Below are 20,603 nucleotides of genomic sequence, written 5' to 3'. Positions count from 1 at the left end.
AAATTTGGATCCACATCAAAAGTTCTTTCTCACAACAAAAAGGATAGAATTGTATTTGACATTTATTTTGTCATTTACTATACTACATATATATTCTATCTCACAAAAGCAAAAAAAAAGTGTCTATTCTTCGTATTTCTAAAAAAACTACCTATTTCTCAAATTTTAGAAAAATGTCTACTTTACTAAAACCCCATCTTATTTTATGGGATACTATTAAGATTATATAAGGATTGATATCTAAACTTTTCTTTTAACAAAAACATATACAAATAACTAGCTTCTCTAAAGTTAAGAAGAACTGAACCAATATCAAATTATTTTGCAAACTAAATCAATTCATTTCATGGTATAACTAACATGGTCTCGTCACGGTGCAATCATTAATATATAAGTTATAGCAAACATATAATAATCCAGCTATGATAAAATAACATATTGTAAAACTTGTCCGAACAAGTTGGGATGATATTGTAATAGAATAAGTGAATAACTATAAAACCCATTCTAGACAATGCATTAAAAATGATAATATATGATTAAAGAAATAAGCACGTCGAGTCACTTCCATTCCTACCTGCCAAATCGCTGGCTTCTTATTATTATCCTCGACTTGAACCGGCTTGGCTCAAGATCAATTAGTCCGGTTTTTGACCGTTTAACCAAAATTCATAATCGACAAAATTGGCAATTAAAGCTTGTTTTGTTAGAGATATCGTTAGTTTATTATAAATTGAGTGTAGAAGTCGTAATTATTTTCATTTTCAGTATTTTACTATAATTTATTGCTCGAAAAAAAGTTTGTGAAAACGGGTATAAAATGCCAATACTAAACCACCGGTTTGGTTTAGCCTATTAAGCTGCAAGCCGAGTAAATTAAACGTGGTGCGACAAACAATACGATTCTCCGCAACTTCTTCATAAATCCTTCGACCTTTCTCCTTTTTTTTTCTTGTTCACTACGTAAACCCAACAACACTTGTGTAGTTGTGTATACATATAAATATGTATATACACAATGTTATCTCACAAACACAAAACACAAATTAGCAAATTCTAAGAGAGGAACAAAAAAAAAAACAAGATCAGCCTTTGAATTCAAAAAAATCAGTAGAAGGAGGATGAGAAGCGTGGTGAAGAAGTTACTATGGTGCGGAGCGAAGAACAATGCTTCTTCGAGAACATCGGCATTACCAGAAGAAGGGAGAGTTCGGGTTTTCGTAGGTAAAGATAGAGAGAGTCAATGCAAGCTAGAAGTTGAGGCTAATTTGCTAAACCATCCAATGTTGGAAGATCTATTGAGGCTGTCTGAGGAAGAATTCGGACACTCGTATGAAGGAGCTTTGAGGATTGCTTGCGAGATTGATGTCTTCATCAAACTGGTTAATCTACACAAAACAACTAATCATCATAACAATTCTCTTTGTTGTAACAATAATTCCACAAAATTATCGTAGCTTTTATTATACCTCTCTTATTCATCATTCTTTAATTCAAAGAAGGAAGGAAAAAAAATGGACGAAATTCGTTTCCTTTTTTTTTTATATATAATTTATTTATTTATAGAGTCGAATGTCTATGGACATTTGTATTAGTAATGACTTCATCAAGTCATACATCCATCTTCTTTTTTATTTTTTCGACAAAGCTTATATTAATTCAAATGTGAAATTACTTAATTAGTCATGGTGAATATATCATTGTTCATAATCATATATGAATATATAATATAACTCGAATCAAATCAAGAATGAGTGAATGGGTCAATGGTTCTTGGCTGAATTGGAATCTCGTTTTACATGCTTGAACTTATGACAATGTATTTTTGTTGTCTAGTAGAGAATATCCTTGCAGAAGTTGGTGATGCTTATGCCTTTGGATTTTTATGTAAAACGTTGTTTAGAACAAGTTAATCTCATTTTCACAAAAAAATATTAAAAAATAACAAGTTAATCTCCTTCAAAGATTATATGAAAACAAAAGATGAATAGGCCCGGTTGATTAGTATAAATAAGTCACCCGAAAATAGTGTGTTAAATTGTAAATCGAAGTGAACCGGTTATGTCATCTTCCACATTCACGGACTTCTTTGCTCTGTTAATATCTCGAGCTGCTATCTTAAGGATGACTAATCTGTTAGATCACTTCAATATCATGACTTGCAATATAAGCATACGTATCCAGGGACCAAATGGTTGCAGTAAGAAAAAATAAACCAGTATATATGTAAACCCAAACATAATTATAACTAAGATCATTCGGTTCTATTTTTATTTAATTATATCCACATAAAATGATGCGGACATCAAACCTATTGAAGGACTAGCTGAGCTATTTGCTGAAGGACTCCCTGAAAGACTCACTGAAGGAATCGCTGACGAACCATTTTTACACTCTAACCATCAGTTGAGCGCGGGCTTGAAAATCCAACAGCAATATGAAAATCTTATGAAGAATCATCGAGCCGCCTACAGTTATTATCGAGTTGGATCAAACGATGGTCGAGAAACCATCAATTTACCTTACCCGAAGACCAAACCGGAACCAAACAAGGAAAGTCTCTTACCACGTCTTTACTATTCCATTTTGAAGCCTCTAGCTCGTGTGGAAGCTTCTAAAAGTCTGAAGACACGCTCCTTGCCATTAAAGGAAGAAATATCCTCCATTGAAGACACTTACCATATTCGTACCCGAGAGGATCAAGCCATTGAAGCTGCCAATATTCTCAAGACATCTAAGCCTCCTTTTCAACCAGAAGACTCAAGCCACGAGGTTATTTCTCCTTCTCCAAGACGTCTCCCACTTCTTTCCATAACCGGCACCAACGCATCACCACAACTTATTCCCAACGGCTAGAAGATCACATCCTCTCCAAGTTATCATTTATTTCGCATATTTGTTTCCTAGTTTTCATTTCTTGACTGTTGGAGGTCTCTTTGTTTCGAGCCTATATAAGCTCTTCTTCCTTGTTCTTTTCATTCATGCAATTTTTAAGTAATAAAAAGTTCAGTTTGTTTGCTTTCAAAGTTAGAGTCTTTGAGCATTTGTTTGAGTCATTCTCTTTGTGAGATTTCCCCTTAGAGCTTGTCTCGTGAGTCCCTTAACCTTGTGTGGTTTCCCCTTGGTTAATTGATTCGTTCTGGTTACTATTCGACTCTGTCACCACCGTTACAACACTTCCGCAAGCCATTAAGCATTGAATTCCTGAACTACCTCTTGATATAGAAAGGATTGACTCCGATCGTGTATCATAAAATTAGACAAACGGTCATCGGCGTCAAACGACATATTCATGAAATCTGCACGATGTGGACTTTTCTCTTTTCGTCATTCTAGATCTATTGGCCTTAATTAAGTAATTTCCAGTTTGTGAATCTTCCATCTCCGGTTTGATTCTTGCTTTTTTTCTGGCTAAGTTTTGGTTTACTACCTTATGTCACTTATGTAATATAGTTTTCTCTCCCTTTTCCTTTATGGTTTGGATCCATTTTTGTCGTCGTATTTCGTCTCCTAAATTCTTTGTTGTATACTCTTATTCTTCAAATCCTCCATCATTCAGAATTAGGTTGCGGCTTGAAGTTTCCTCGGAAGGTGGGAGATTTTGGTGGTGTTTTGAAGTAAAAATGGGGCTGGGATGAAGAGGCAACCAATCCGCATGTATGTATTTGTTGGTGTCTTATAGATTGGAGTTTGTTGTCTTGGCGGTTTTTAGAGATGTTTAATGATGCTTGAAGGGGTCAATTTTTTTTTTCTTGGCAGCAGTGGCGGAGACAAAAAAATTGTTTATAGGGGTCATTTTTTTTATATAAAATATATATAATTTTATTTTTAAAATAAAATATAATCAAAAAATAATTTTTAAATATCTATCATAGAATAATTTATAACTTGTAAATGTTTTATTACTTTTTTGTTTGTCACAGTGTTACGTATTTTTCATTCAAAAACTAGACAATTATTTGAAATTGTATCAACGATATGATTATGTGAAGTCGTTTTCAAAATATTCATAGTAAAGAATTTTTTTTGTTTAACTGTTGCAATTCCAAATTAAAACATCAAAAATAGTTTTAAAAGTCCATAAATAAATAAAAATGAGACATATTTGTCTTTGTAATATATCAGGCAAATCTTCAAAACGTTTCATGTCAAACTAAATAGTATATAAATTTGAACTTAAAATTTATTTCCAATATGATTTTCAATGGATAGTGTTAATTGAAATAGAAGAAAAAGAAATAAATTTATAAAATAGCAAAAGAATAGTGATAATTAGGTTAAACTCATTTTAATGGATATATTTTTATTTTTTTATTTTTAAATTTATTTGTAATGATTTTAGTTATAATATTTTTTTTGATATATAATATTTAGTGGTTTTCTCTTAAATTAAAATTTGATGGGAGTCAAATTTTATTTTGTAATGGGGTCAATCTATAAATGATTAATCAAATTAAACTAAGTTTTAAAAATCTATGAGGGTCAATTGACCCCCATAGTATAACACTACCTCCTCCACTGATTGGTAGTTCGTAGGGCACGGATTGAGCTCGTGTTATAAACATATTTCACATGTACATTTCAAAGTTTTGACTTTCTTTTTAACTTTCAAATTTTTGGGCTTTCGAGGGCAAATCATTTTGTGAGTGTAAAATAGAGTCGTTCCTAAGAAAATGAAGGGCAATGTATATTCTCCAATTTCACTAATGATCAACCAAATATGCCCAAGGCAAAAATAAACACAAAAGAGAACCTAGTTCTATGAGGAATCAAACCGTATTATAGAGGTTGTCTCGATTTACATAAAAGATTGGATGGATCAAGACATCATGTTCATCTCTCTGTCAATTAAACCCGACAAATAACAATAAGTGGTTCGCAGCTGAAAAATGGTGCAAACTTAGATACAATAATTTATTGTTTAAACTCTTAAAGACCTTAAATTATGCTGGATTTTGTTGAGTCTAGTTAGCTCTGTCAAATCTTTCGAGTCGTCAAGTGTCTAGAATCATTCTTGTTCATGTTGGAACTTGTTTTTGACAAAGTGGTGCCGACCACTTTTTGCATGGTTTTTCGGTGAGAAGCAGGGCCGTAACTGAGCACAGCCGGGTGAAACATTCGTGTTGGGCCCCCAAATTTTTAACGAGTAATATGTATAGATTTTGGGGGCCCCAAACAGTAAAAAAAATATTTATATATAGATTATGAGACCCCCAAACCGTAATTGTTTGTGGCCCCATAACTCGTAGGGCCGGCCCTGGTGAGAAGTTATTCGTCGGTATATTCCAACGACCCAAGTGATTATATATCTTTATATTTTCAAATTTGTATAAGTTATTACTGATTAATATTCTTCTTTAAAATTGAGGTTTATAAGAAAAGAAAAATCGATATACAACATTAAGGTGAGAATCAATGTTCATTAATAAATCGAATTATGCTCTTTATTGCACCAACATTTGAGCACTTCTTTAATATATCCAAGCCATGTCTTTTCATTTTAATAATCAAGTTCTTCTATACTTTCGTGTCTGAGAGTATTCACTAAAACTTCTGTACTTTGATGTTGAGAGTCTGAAAAAATATTACAGTTGTGAATTTTTGGTTTCTTACCGCAACTGCATGTCCTTGATGTCTCGTCTCTACAATTGCCTTTCATCTTTCCGATTTTATATTGTATTATTGATTTATGTCCTTTAGTTATTATTAATTTTTAAAGAAAATCTTTATTCATATCATTTATTTGAACATTTTTTATTTATCAATTAAAAACTCAGGCTAGCTCCTACATGAATAATCAATATATTTATATGTGATCTCCACTTGTTCCTGAAGACAAATGCAGAGTTATGACTTTTATGGATTGGCTGCTTGAACAGAAAGTAACGAAAAGACTTTTGACTTTGCGTAATGCAAAAATAACGGCAGCATGAAAAGAGGTTCCCTCCGCCTCTTCATCTGCCTAAGTTACCGGTCAACAAGCACTTCTCTATTTCTGTTGTTTTTTTTTTCTTACAAAATAAATTATAAACATATATTAATTATTTAATTATTCTGACTTTCCTTAGAAATGATGCATGGTGAAAAAGTACAAATATTCATAAACAAAAAAACAGAGGTAATATTATCAATTCAATAAATACGTATTCGTTTTTTATTAATAGAATAGTTTTATTCAAAATATTTATTAAAAAAAAACTCTTAAACAGTTGGTTTACTTCAAAATTAGATATAAAATTTATTAATTTACCCGAAATTTTTAAAGATTATTAAAAATATTTGAAATATTAAAAAAATAAAACAAATAAATTTGTAAACTATTTACATCCCACAATCTTATGATATATTTATTTGAAAATATATATATATATATACATTATTATTTGGCAATATATATATTTCAAATATGATATCATTTTCGGACATTTACATTTGCTGTAAATTGTATAAGGTTAATAAAAAGTCAACTGTTAAATTTGACTAAAGTTTGGACTAAATAAGTTGAAAATCTTCAAATCACTAAAGATTTTGTAATGTTTATATGTTTAATCCTTTGCCCAAAAAAAAAAAAGCTTATATATGTTTAATCCATGTTTCAATAAATCATACTTTAATGCACAGAAAATATCAAATCCCATTACCGAAAAATCGATTAATCTATATTTCTTACAGATCACACACTCATCCACATTTTTTCTTGTCATTACATATTCAGTTAATATAATAACAAATTGTAATGATGCATTTTGATGCGGGTAAAGTAAATATTAATAAATCTACTAGACAAGTTCCTTTTTTAAAGTATTTATTTCAGATTTGAGATTTGTCAGATATTTTTAAGAGAAAAGAGAATCTCAGAAGGTGAGCCTCCAAAAAAGCGTGAATCTCTCTCTCTGACTCTCTCTCTCTCTCGAGATCTCATCACCGGGAGATCTCACGGCGGTGGTGTTGGTGAAAGTTGACCAGAGATGGCGGCGGAGAATGAGAGAAAATCTCCATCTGCAGTCTCCGATATGGGAGCTTGGGCAATGAATGTGATAAGCTCCGTTGGAATCATCATGGCGAATAAACAACTAATGTCTTCTTCTGGATTCGCATTTAGTTTCGGTTCGTCTTCTTCTTCTTTTCCGATCTCTCAATTTTGATTTGAGATCTGATGATTTTCCGATTGTTTTTCAGCTACAACTCTCACCGGATTCCACTTCGCTTTAACCGCATTGGTCGGTATGGTATCGAACGCTACCGGATTCTCTGCATCGAAGCATGTTCCTATGTGGGAGCTTATTTGGTTCTCCATTGTTGCTAATGTCTCTATCGCTGCTATGAATTTCAGTCTCATGCTCAATTCCGTTGGCTTTTACCAAGTAATTCCTCTTTCGATTCTTCTCGATCTCGATCTTTTTCGTATATAACCGAATTTGAGTGATAAGTAGCTTTTGCATTATTGGATTCACATATAGACTTTGATTTTGGAGTATTGGATTTGCATATAGACTTTGATTTTGGAGTATTGGATTTGCATATAGACTTTGATTTTTGGTTTATTGGATTCACATTGTTTGAATCGGTTCTGTGTTGATTAGATCTCGAAGCTGAGCATGATTCCTGTGGTGTGTGTTATGGAATGGATTTTACACAGCAAGAGATACTCAAGAGAAGTGAAAATATCTGTTGTGGTTGTTGTTGTTGGTGTTGGTATTTGTACTGTGACTGATGTTAAGGTTAATGCCAAGGGATTTATTTGTGCTTTTGTTGCGATTTTCTCGTCATCGTTGCAGCAAATTGTAAGTTTTTTTTTGATGGTTTGTTTGTTTAATTGGTTTTGAAGCTTGGAATCAAATCTGATATGTTGGTGTTTTCTTTCTTTGTTGCTAGTTAATAGGTTCTCTGCAGAAGAAATATTCAATTGGGTCTTTTGAGTTGTTGAGTAAAACAGCGCCGATTCAAGCTCTTTCGCTCCTTGTTGTTGGTCCTTTAGTTGATTATCTTCTTAGTGGGAAGTTCATTATGAACTACAATATGTCTTCCGGTTGCTTTGTAAGTATCTCTCTCCATGCCTCTGCTAGTAATGTTACGTTGTTATTGTTGTCTAATACACTCTACCATTTGCAGCTATTCATCCTTCTCTCGTGTGCTCTAGCTGTGTTCTGCAACATAAGCCAGTACCTTTGCATCGGGCGGTTTTCAGCAGTGTCGTTCCAGGTTATAGGTCACATGAAAACGGTGTGCATCCTCACGCTTGGATGGCTCCTTTTTGATTCTGCAATGACTTTCAAAAACGTAGCGGGCATGATTGTTGCGATTGTTGGGATGGTAATCTATAGCTGGGCAATGGAATTGGAGAAACAGTCTCTTATTGCAGCAAAGGCTTTGAACAGTGTGAAACACAGTTTAACAGAAGAAGAATTTGAACTTTTTAAGGAAGGTGTAGAAACTACGCAATCGAAAGATGTTGAACTTGGCCGCACAAAAGATTAGACAGATGGATAGAAAGAAACATAGTCTTCAGGTACAATTTGTTCTGTTATAATTTTGTATGTTTTGTGTTATCTAAACCAAGAGATCGGATCCTCGGAGATTAGTGTCTAGGCTTCGATCTAAAGTTTCTTTGGTTATACAGATGTTTTGTGTTATTTATATCTTTATCCAATTCCATGGAAATAACATCAATGACACACATGTTATTGTTTTACAGAGCACTCAAAGAGTATATTCCTTTATTTGTAGTTCTTCTTATAGAATATGACAACAAATAAAGAGTATATTCCATTTCCTCACAAATAAAGAGTATATTTCATGGTATGAAACATCAAGACAGAGAAAAGAAAAATAATAATGTATAAGACTTAACTTTTGATAAAACATTAGTTTGCTCCCAAGTAATGTGAAACCTCGAAATGACTCAGGCCAAAGTAAATATTATGTTATAAATATTATGAAGAAAACTTCAGCCATGCTTGTGATTTGAATAACACCATAATTTATTGCAATATTATGAAGAAAACCTGCAAGCAATAAGTAAATTAATCATCATCTGAAAAACACAATGCATTAAATTTGTTAGCGTTCTCAAAATGATATTTCTCCAGGTGATCAGCACCGAGTCTCACTTGATGATCATCTCTAAGTGGGTTAACTCTTCAGTTCTGGTGGGCTTATAGATGTTGCATCATATTCATATGTTGTCTTCATAGTAGTACTACACTTAAGATCTTCTACATTGTCTACAAAGGCGTAAACTCTATTCCATTCTTGGTCTTCTCCAAAACCTTGGATTTCAACACTTAGAAGAGTGTTCCTTGCATGATTAAAGTAGAAGACATAAAATGGCTTACATGCCCTTCTCTTTCGCCAAAACAATTTCACCTTTAGCCGTCATCCCAACAATAAAAAGATTGTTTAACGACTTTATTATCAGCCCACAAAGTGTAGACATATGTTGTCCATTTCCGTTTCTCGATATCCTCTAGAACCCACATACATAAGTTATGGGGAAATCCACCATCATAAGCATACCTCAAATTAATCACACCTAATTTACCTTTATAGATTATCAATTGAGTAGACCATTCACAAAAGCAGTTTGGCTTTAGATCTAGAAACTTGATTTTTTGGCTTTGGATCTAGAAACTTGAATTTCTAAGACTTAATATCAAAGCAAACTAACTGCTTATAGTAAGCTAGGTAATACAAAACCCGGCCCGTTGATGCATATCCAAACATCATGGATCAAGGGACATTGTTTGGATCTTCCTCCATCCCCAAACATGTATGTTCGATTATGACTCTAAAGGTTCTTGAAATCTGACTTCTATTGTAAATTATCCTAATGGTGTAGTAATAATTCCAATGAAAAGACTATAGAGATCCATAAGCTTTTGGTTAGGCTTGTTCTAAGCAATCAAATCAAGCATTAAGAATAGAATCCAATAATAAATTCACAAAACATGATAACATCAACTTGTGGTTTGGTCGGTTAAAGAAGCTTTGACTATCTTTAATAGATCCATCAATTGAACATCACATATGGTGACTTGAGGAATTAGATCATGGCAATAGGAATTGGCCTACTTCATTTAAGGCCTTAAGAACAATTAAAGACAGAGAACTGACCGGTCAAATCATAACAGAGAAATACACATCAAGTTTTACATCAAGTTTGATCATGGCAATACCAATTGGTGAAAGTCCTTGATGAAACTACTCACACATGACCTAGGTACATGTGATCATTGTAAAACAAAGATCAAGAATTTAGAAGGAACTACCAAAGGGTTTTAGAAATCTTAAAGCAAAAATAAACAAAGAAGAAAAAGAAGAGAAAAACACCTTAAAACTCTAAAAATCATAAAAAAAAGTATGCTCGGCAAATGAGGAATAGAGGGTATAAATAGGTGGGCGGCGTACCGACTAGTTTGATTGCTCCACCGATCGGTACGCTTAATGGATCATGTCTTCTCTTGACGCGTTTTGGTCGACTTTTTCCTCTAAAATCCTATTTATGTTCTGCAGGTCCAAAACCTTGAAAACACTAAAATATATCGAAAACGACTTGTTCTTGACTAAAAGACTCGATAAAATAAATTATAGAAACCTATAAAATGTGATAAAAATATCACTTAACAATGTTGAAATTTCGGGTGACAACAGTCCTAAAAGGAGAATATTTTAGAAAAGACTACAAAAATATAAATCAAAACCGTTAAATTTAAAATTTTACAAATTAAATCTTAATCCTATTCACTGATTCTTCTCCACGTTTAGAAATTGTCTTGGTGTCGATGAAAATCACAAACTTCACCGAAAATTTCTGGCATTCATGTCCTCGCTTGGTACTTGGTGAATTTTTGAAATCGAATCATATGCCTACTTAATCCAATTTGATGCGCCCCTCTTTTGAAGTTTTGGAACCATTCGTTATTCACCAACATTAGTAACGTCGAGTACTCAATTAAGGTCCGATTTAGAGAAAACAAAAACTTTAGTTCCCAAAACATAAATCTCTAACAATATAACGTATATAAAATAGAAAATCGAAACTTGTTTTGTAATTGTTGTAGTCTGAAATAATTTACCCAATTATTCCAATATGTAACGAACTTCACTTGTGTAATAAGAAAGACTACAAACATAACTAATTACATCTACCTATGGAGTAAGACTACATAAGTCGACATAATTCTTCCAACAACTCCACCACTTGATTCATAGTAGGCCTTTCTCTAGTCGACTCTTTAATACAAAGACAAGCAATCCTAAAATACTCTTCCACACCCTTCTCACTACCACCAACACCTCCGAAATCTAACATTTCATAACACCGACTTTGCTCCACCATGATCACAGCCCATTGAGCCAACCCAACTTCCTTCTCATCCACAAAAACCGTTAAATTCGGCCGTCTCCGCGTTGCCAATTCCAACATCAAAACACCAAAACTATAAACATCAGCTTTAACTGTCGCTGCGGTATTCCCTTCCCAATACTCCGGGGGCATGTACCCCATCGTCCCTGCCACTTGCGTCGACACATGAGACCTCGACTCATCCATTCTACGCGCCAACCCGAAATCCGCTATATGTGCAACAAAATCCGAATCCAACAACACATTACTCGATTTAATATCTCTATGAATAATCGGCTTCGGTAGTCCATGAAGATAAGCTAAACCCTTGGCCACATCGCGCGTGATATTCACGCGTGTTGGCCAAGTCAATGGACTGTTCTCATCATCAGTCTCGTGTAACCAATAATCGAGGCTACTTTTCTCTAAGAACTCGTAAATCAGAATCCGATCCAATCCGGATATACAATAACCGAGAATCCGAACTATGTTTGGGTGTTTGAGACGACCTAGAGTGTCCATTTCCGCTGCGAATTCACGGAATCCTTGTAAAGCATCGTGATCGAGCTTTTTAACGGCGACTACGACGCCGTTTGAGAGCTGAGCTTTATAAACGAGACCGAAACTTCCGTCGCCGACGATTAGATCAGATGAGAAGTTTTTTGTTGCTATAGTGAGTTCCGCCATGGATATTTCACAGATTGATGGATCAAAGCTTTCGGTTACGGTTTCAGTGTTTAGATCGGGATCGGGGAAGTTAAGACTCCGGCGAGGATGGTTTTCGATTGGAGGACGACGACGACATACCAACATAACGACGGCGAAGACGATTAGTAAGAGGAAGATGGAGCTTGTGCTGGTGGCTAGGATTAGTGAGGTTTGGTAATCCATGGATACTGTTTTGGGATTAGTATGAGATTGAGAGAGAGAGATTGAGAAAGAGAGAGAGTAAGAGATGATCCGCCATTGATAGTGACGGAGGAGGAAGTGTAAGGTTTGATTGAGTCGTAGATAAGACGAGTCAACGATTGTTGTTGGAGAAGTCTACGGAAGTAGTGCACGTGTCTTGATGATATTGGTGGTTACGAAGTTGGTGTAAAATGCTTGAAAAATCGAATATTCGTTAACTTGAGTTAAAAGTTAAAAATATTATAAGCTGAATTATATAACTACAAGTTAATGCTCACAAAACGGAAAACGTGTTTAAACATAAACTATCTAAAGTCATTTACAGACCGAATATGAACTTTTTTTGACATAGAAAGTTAGGAATATAAACTCAAAGCTTTTATATTTAAACTCAAACGAAAAAGCAAAATATTATTTTTCATTTTCGTCATCAATAAAATTGACTCATGTATTAGCTTACACATATGCGAAACCAAAACGAAAATCGAGGATACGTAGGTTCTGATTGGTAGCCGCGTAATAGCGGAATGACGTTTTCTAATGTGATTGTGCAAAAAATTTGCCAATCAAGAAAATCTTGATAATCACATTAGAAAATGCAAAAACGCAAGATTTGCATTTTCGCCTAAAAAACAGAAGTAAAATCTTATTATGTGCAGAATAATTTTATACACACCAAATATTAGCAACTAAAAATACAAGAAAATAAATTTTTTACTATGAAACCTATACCATTTTCGAGTAATATTTAAAAATTTCACAATGTTTTAACAATTTTGAAAAAACAAAGAAATGGTGAGAGGGCTGCCAAGCTTTGTTGACACTGATGTTGTGTGCACAGATTGCTTGAAAGGGAAACAACATAGAGAGGTTATTCCAAAGAAAGCCATGTGGAGAGCTTCTGAAAGATTGGAGCTAATCCATGCTGATATTTGTGGTCCAATCTCACCAACATCAAACGGTGGAAAAAGGTACCTCATCTACTTCATTGACGATTTTAGTAGAAAGGCTTGGGTACACTTTCTGGTTTACAAAGCTGATGCATTTGCTTTCTTCAAGCAATTTAAAAGTAGTGTAGAGAAAGAAACTGGTTTTTCTATTAAGTGCTTGAGAACTGATCGTGGTGGAGAATTTACATCGACTGAATTCAATGATTATTGTAGAGACAATGGAATCAAGAGACAGTTGACTACAGCTTATACGCCACAACAAAATGGCGTTGTAGAGAGGACAAACAGAACCGTGATGAACATGGTAAGAAGTCTACTAGTGGAGAAAAATATTCCAAAGAATTTCTGGCCTAAAGCAGTTACTTGGGCATTTTACATTCTCAATCGATCTCCAACAACTTCAGTGAAAGACACGACACCGGAGGAAGCTTGGAGTGGAGTAAAGCCTTATGTGGAACACTTGAGAGTGTTCGGATGTATAACACATGCTCATGTACCTGATGCTCGACGAACAAAGCTTCAAAATAAGAGTCGCAGCTGTGTTTTATTTGGAATGAGTGCAGAATCAAAAGGATATATGCTCTACGTACGATCCTGTATCCAAGAAGATCGTTTTTAGTAAAGATGTTGTCTTTGAGGAAGAGAAAGAGTGGAATTGGGATGCAAGTGTTTGCGTCAACGTCAGTGTCAGCGATGTCTCCCCAAAGAAGGTAAATACTTGATCATTAGTTTGTACGTTGATGATTTGATCTTTACTGGAAATGATGAGGCAATGATGAAGGAATTTAAGGAATCTATATTGAAAGAGTTTGATATGTCTGATCTGGGAAGGATGAACTATTTCCTTGGCTTAGAAGTGGTACAGTCTGATGGGAGAATCTTTATTAGCCAAGCCAGAAGAAGTATGTGAAAGAAGTGCTGAAAAAATTTGGATTCAAAATTCATAAGGATGAAGACGGAGTTAAAGTCGATGGTTCACTCTACAAGCAGCTAGTGGGGAGCATGATGTACTTGACAGCCACAAGGCCGGACGTAATGTATGCTGTCAGTCTCATCAGCAGGTATATGTCCCAACCAACTGAGCTTCATCTATCAGCAGCTAAGAGAATTCTAAGGAATCTACAAGGCACCTCTGGTTATGGAATTCTCTACAAAAGGGCAGGAAACCGGGAGCTTGTAGGCTTCACTGACAGTAATTATGCAGGATGTGTGGAGGACAGAAAGAGTACATCAGGGTATGCATTCATTCTAAGCGATGCAACAGTAGCTTGGTCGTCTAGAAAGCAACCCATTGTCACTTTGAGTACAACAGAAGCTGAATTTGTAGCTGCTGCAGCTTGCACTTGTCAAATGGTTTGGATGAAAAGGATATTGAAGAAGATCGGTTATGAAGGAAACACAAGTCCAGTCATTTTCTGTGATAACAGCTCAACTATCAAGCTATCAAAGTACCCGATAATGCATGTTAAGACTTCATGAGAGATCTGGTGAATGAAGGGGCTGTGCAACTTAAGTTTTGTGGCACTCAACAACAAATTGCAGACATATTTACCAAGCCACAGAAGTTAGAGAAGTTTCAAGAGTTCAGAAAGAAGTTGGGGGTCTGTGATGAAGCAACGTTAAACAAGCTCTGTCTAGTTTAGGAGAGGGAATGATAAGATTAAGTTTATTAGCAGTTTTAGTTTATGTCCGAATGTTCGGGGCACTTTGTTATTTGATGTTATTTGTTTCAGTCAAATGCAATCACGTTAGACCACGTTTAGCACTCTGTTTCTCATTTCCTGTAAGGCTATTTAAGTCATTGTTATTTGCTCAATGAAGTTAGTTTTCCAGAAATTGTTCTTTGCAATGGATGCTAAAGAATTAATTGGTGTTGTTATTAGACCATCGGCCTGGCCAAAACTAAAGCCTATAAAAAATTTGCTAATGCACGTGTTAGTTTCGAACAAGGCGGACTATCAAAATGCAATCGCCAAAGACGAAAAAAAAAAAAAATTGCAATCGCAATTTCTCCATACCAAAGCTAGTACTAAACAGTGAAAGACGGATTTCCTTGATACTAACCGGATTATTAGAATCAAACAAATTCTAAAATTAATCAAATGATACATACACTTTCTAGATACTGTAACCTTATCCTCCCAATCCATTACGCAGAAACAGTCAGACCCAATAATTCAACATTCCTCTTTGTTACGTAATCCTAAAAATATTTTCAGATTTGATTGCTTTTCTTTTTTATTCTTCCTTTTTGGGTTTAAATCTTCATCATTGTAATTTGATTTAATTGGAATCAACATTTTATATCTATCTAATAAACTGTAGCTCAATTATTTTCGGGAATCCTTTTTTCAGCCATGGGTAAATCAAATTCCGGCATGTCAAAAATTCTATCTACCAAGTTAAGTACCCGGAACTTGGTAAGAATTATTTCGCCATCGTCTGATTCTAAAAATATTCAACATCCGTAAAAAATTATACAAGTTTGTTCATAGGGTTATTCATACTCAAATATAAATCTAATTCACAAAGACACAAAAAACAGGTTTTTGTTTCAAAGAAAACGAAATCAAAGTTTGTAAAAATAATCCAAGGTTAAAAAAAAGTTGAAGAGTCAGAAATCTCGTGTGGAAAATCGACGCTCATCGCGACAATAAGACACTAGCGTTCGATATAAATTTTGATTTCATCATTTTCCTCTAAAATAAAAAAAAAATCGAATCTTAAATCAAAACTCAGAACGAAAAAATAAAAAGTGCAGATTCATTCAAGAATTGAAGATAAATTAGATTTGAAGTAGAAGACGGAAACAGAGAGATAAAGATGTCTTTATATAAGGCACAATTTATTTGCCCTAATTTTGCAGTTATTGGGCTTTTAGGCCCAATAAGAAAACGGGTTCACATTTGTCTCCTTAGGGTTGGGAAGGATCTAGATATCACGTTAAGAGTTCTAATTTTGGGCTTAATCTGTATACAGGCCTTGACTGGTACAGTATACAAGTGAGCATATATATAATAAAGGGGAAAAATATCAAAAAGAAAAGTTTGAGCATATAATAAAAGGGAAAAATGTCAAAAAAAGCATCAACTTTCTAAAAGTGTTGAAAGAAAATATCCACTTTAGTTGTGGTGAATTAAACACCAACTTTCAATTAAATCGTTAAGTCAACTGACGGATCTATTTAACGGGGTTAAGTCAATATCGTTAAACCGTAAAACAACGTCGTTTTGTATTTTTTTTTTTTTAAGAACAAATCTGAGATTTGAACCAAATTCCCTTGAGAGAAGATATTAACCAACTGAGCTAAACTGTTTTATTGACAATTTCACACACACATATATACCATATATGTGGATAAAATTATTTTTTCTATAATTAAAATTTAAAATTTGTTTACTTAAATTTGTTTTTTTTTTATAATATCAAACTTTCAAGTTTAAAACTAAAACATTTTTATAATAAACAAAATCGTAATTTCATTTATGTTAAATTATACAGTATTAAATATTAATTTGTATCATAAATTAATTTTTATTAATAATAATAAATAATAATGTATAAATATTTATTTTAATTTTTATTATAAAATAATTTATATAAATTTATTTTAAAGTCATGTCATCTACTGGTTGAGCTTGAGTACAAGGCCATGTGGGCGGTTAAGCTTTTAAATTTTGATATCAAGACCGCCGCGGAGAAGAGGTTGATCCAATTGAATGATCTTGATGAGATTCGTTTAGACGCCTATGAGAATTCAAAAATCTACAAGGAGAAAACTAAGGCGTTTCATGACAAGAAGATCATTTCAAGAGATTTCAAGGTAGATGATCAAGTGTTGTTGTTTAATTCCCGTTTGAGATTCTTTCCGGGAAAGCTCAATTCTCGTTGGTCGGGTCCGTTTAAGATCAAGGAAGTAAGGCCATATGGAGCTTTTGTGTTGAGGAACAAGAATGGTGGTGAGTTTGTTCTTTGTTGTGAATGGTCAACGCTTGAAACCATACATGGCAAATGATCAAGTCGAGGAAGGAACCACGGTTTCTCTCTCGAAGCCTCAATCCGCCTAAGTGGCGAGAAAACGTCAAGCTATGTGACGCAAAACAAGCGCACTTGGGAGGCAATCCCATGGTATCCTTGTATATACTTGCTTTATTTTGTTTTGTTTCATGTTTTTATTGATTTTGGTTATAGGTCTTATGAGAAGTGAGGTTTCATGAAGATTTGAGGGGTTTATTGCGTGAGCCCGTTGGCGAGATGTCTTTTGATCCATTTCAGGTTAAAATAAGGATGATACACATTTAAATGGATAGAAAAGCAAAGAAGGTTCAGAACCAGTTGAAAACGTCTCAAAGATTGACTCAGATGAAGATCTTGTATTGAGATTTAGCTTCGGGTCTCTTCACAAAAGTTATAGGAAATTGAGTTAGCTTACCAATGGTGGGGATTTCATGGCGGATTTAGTGGACGTATGTCAATCTGGCGCGGAAATGAGCAAAGAGAGAAGAAGGCATTCATTTCCAGTGACTTCCGCGGCCATCTCCATCGGGCAAGTGTTAACCGATAGCTGGTTTGGAGGAAAATGCCAGGGAGTTCAGCGGTTTGTTCCACCGGGCAAATACAGACCGGTTGGTGTCAACGGCTCACTCAATCGACGAAGTCTCCACCGTTGGAACCCAGGTAAGTCAACTCATCTCTTGTTGACCGGTTTAGTTCGGTCTAATTTAAGTGAACCCAGCCCAATTTAAAATCAATTTAGCTGGTTTATTTCTCCTTCTTCTCCCACAAATCGATCTTTTCTTTCTTCTCCCACAAGCTCTTCACTTTCACAACACCAAAACTTTGATTTCTCTCTCAATTCTTCACCAAATTCTCTGAAATCACTTGCTTTCATTCCGAAATCTTGCACCCAACTGATTAATTCCTTACCCAAATCCCGGATTTCATCTCTCTCTCCATCGATTTTAAGGTATGGACACTATTTTCAAACTCTTTCAAGTTTTTGTTGCAAGAACTTAAATGTTAAGCTTGATTGAGTTCGATTCTTCGAGAAAACGCGTTCTAATGGTGTTTATGCTTGTTATAATCGATTCCCTAGTTGAATTTGAGCTTGATTGATTGAAATTTTAAAATTTCACATGTTAGGGTTCTTGAGAGAAGAGAATTAAACGGAAATTTTGGGAATTCTTTGGGATTGTGATTTCATTGGAACTAATTAGGCTCATTAAGCCTCAGATTGAAAGACTACTTGATTTGAGAACAATGTGTGTTCATGTTTCAAGTTTTAGAAGTGAGAATGATGAATTGTGTGATTCATGGTGCTCTTGAATTGTGTTGTTGGTGTTTTGTATGGCTTTGTTCTTGAACTTGTGATGATTAAAACTGTTTAGTTGTGCTCCTCATGACATAATTCCTTCACTTATGATTTGATTCACACTCTTGTCGCTCCTTGTGAGCAAGACTAACGTTTTTCGAAAAGTGTTTCTATCATTTTGAAGGTTACTAATGAAGACAACTACAAAACGTGCGGGTGAAAAAGAACAAGAACAAGTGCTACCTCCAACAACAAAAGGGAACAGAAAAGCACAAGCGAAGCCTTCCAAAACTGCGAACCACGCCTCAAGCATCAAGCTCTGAAGCTCCTCCAAAAAACCGGAACGACAAACAAAAGGTAGTTGAGCCGAGTGATCTCGAGGATGAAAGTTGAGTTTTGGGTGAAATAAAAAAGGGTTCTAGAGAGTTCCTTCAAGCAGCGAGGAAGACGAGGAAGGATTTGAAAAACTCACCGACATGGCGGGAATGGCTTTGACGAGGACGAATAAGGCCTTCACATTGGTGCTTTCTAGCTCTAAGACCTAAATACCAAAAGCGCCATCTCCATCATTATTGTTCAGCTAGGCTTTGAAACTTAGAGAATAGGATTCGTAGACATAAGCAACAATTATTTACCTTTGTGCATAGTTTTTCAGCCTGCTTGTAATCTTTCAACTTCAGTTTGCAGGCTACATCCTGTAGATTGCACGCCACCTTCAATGCTTTTGCTTGCTTCTTCTCTTCCTCACTGAAGGATGTGTCATATTCAATGAATTTGACAGCCTGAGAACAAACTAAACCATGTAAGATTACGTTCGACATACTCACATTTCACCGAGCACTTTAATAGAATATACCTTGTCATATCTCTTGGAAGCCAGGGCATATTTGCCTGCTTTAAACTTGGCATTTCCTTCTTCCTTCTTCTTACCAGCAGCTTCTATCTTCTCCTCAGTGTTCATGTCCCACAATTCTCTTTCCTAAAAATCCAGCGGCAAACAAGTGTTGGACACCTATACTTCCATATTGAGTGAATTGTGAATTGCATAAGCATCCAAAACACTCCACTAACCTTTTCGAAAGTCACAAGGTCAACCTCATAATTAACGGTTGAGTTTGGCGGCACCACAGCCAATTCCTGTCGTGACACAGTAGAAGCAAAGGCATACTCTGGTTCTATGGTCACCAAAGCCACTTCACCCTTTTTCATCTTCATGACAGCGCATCACTTGCTCTGTTTAAGCATACGTAAAATGAGTTACTACGACTAAGTAAACCAAGGAAAATTCCGGCACATCCAATGGAAACTTAAAAAGTGTAGTTACCTTCATCTGTTTTGAACTTAAAGGGTCCCTCGCTTTCTCCATGACCTATCTTCAGGAATACAGTACCATTTTGAAGTGTTCCTATCAATTTCACTGCCAGAAAGAAACAAATAAAAGCCCCGTAAGAAACAGTTATGCCTGGTTAAAACATCAGTGTACTAAAATCCGAAATACAAACCTTTCACAACTGAACCCTTGTTAGGACGCTCATATCCTTTCCCTTCCTTCAAAATTTTTTTCATAACCTTGTTATCATCAGTTACTTCTGAAACTGTTTTCCAAGAAACTAACTCCAGATTGATCACAAGCGTTGCACTTGGAGGAACCGAGGCTGGCTTGCCCTTCTCCCCAAAACCATCTGTCTCATTTATAAGCAAATTGAAATAAGAGACGATGTACACAACATACCGGGATCAGAGAAAAATCAACTGAGGCAAACTGATATCCTGGTATTGTCAGAATCCTCATCATCAACATCATAACCAACATCTTCATAATCCTTTAGTTGTTTCAGTCCCTCAATGTAGTTTCACTACCGATTTGCCGTCCCTCAATGCCGACGACGTCGTCGTCGTCATCATCATGATCATATCCTCATCATCAACATCAAAACCAACATCTTCATAATCCTTACGAGATAGAATGTTATTGTAATCGTAATACACCGGATGCAGCATGCACCCATCCTTTAGTTGTTTCAGTCCCTCAATGTAGAGTTCCTTGAGTTTCACTACCGCTTAGCCGCGCAGAGCATCCTTTTGTTGT

The 20,603-nt window shown here is 35.1% G+C and overlaps 3 protein-coding genes and 1 pseudogene across 3 annotated transcripts; 2 read left to right on the top strand and 2 right to left on the bottom strand.

The window, feature by feature from the left end:
• The first annotated feature begins 516 nt into the window (after positions 1 to 516).
• LOC9301603 (indole-3-acetic acid-induced protein ARG7) lies at positions 517 to 1,608 on the top strand. The gene has a single exon (XM_021016020.1). The coding sequence runs from the start codon at positions 1,122 to 1,124 to the stop codon at positions 1,455 to 1,457; it is 336 nt and encodes a 111-aa protein (XP_020871679.1). The 5' UTR covers positions 517 to 1,121; the 3' UTR covers positions 1,458 to 1,608.
• A 5,219-nt stretch (positions 1,609 to 6,827) lies between these two features.
• Positions 6,828 to 8,720, top strand: LOC9299868 (UDP-rhamnose/UDP-galactose transporter 3). Its single transcript, XM_002865481.2, has 5 exons — positions 6,828 to 7,107; positions 7,180 to 7,364; positions 7,584 to 7,784; positions 7,876 to 8,037; positions 8,113 to 8,720. Exons 1-5 carry the CDS (start codon positions 6,969 to 6,971, stop codon positions 8,476 to 8,478), a joined length of 1,053 nt encoding a protein of 350 aa, XP_002865527.1. The 5' UTR covers positions 6,828 to 6,968; the 3' UTR covers positions 8,479 to 8,720.
• Positions 8,721 to 11,026: 2,306 nt separating this feature from the next.
• Positions 11,027 to 12,452, bottom strand: LOC9299867 (putative serine/threonine-protein kinase). Its single transcript, XM_002863745.2, has one exon. The coding sequence runs from the start codon at positions 12,233 to 12,235 to the stop codon at positions 11,162 to 11,164; it is 1,074 nt and encodes a 357-aa protein (XP_002863791.1). The 5' UTR covers positions 12,236 to 12,452; the 3' UTR covers positions 11,027 to 11,161.
• A 6,138-nt stretch (positions 12,453 to 18,590) lies between these two features.
• Positions 18,591 to 20,248, bottom strand: LOC9301601 (annotated as a pseudogene).
• Between the last annotated feature and the right edge of the window lie 355 nt (positions 20,249 to 20,603).

This window comes from Arabidopsis lyrata (assembly GCF_000004255.2).
Source record: "Arabidopsis lyrata subsp. lyrata unplaced genomic scaffold ARALYscaffold_8, whole genome shotgun sequence".
Lineage (NCBI taxonomy): Eukaryota > Viridiplantae > Streptophyta > Magnoliopsida > Brassicales > Brassicaceae > Arabidopsis > Arabidopsis lyrata.
Note: the sequence above shows the minus strand (reverse complement) of the source record. Positions and strands in the feature narration are given on the sequence as shown.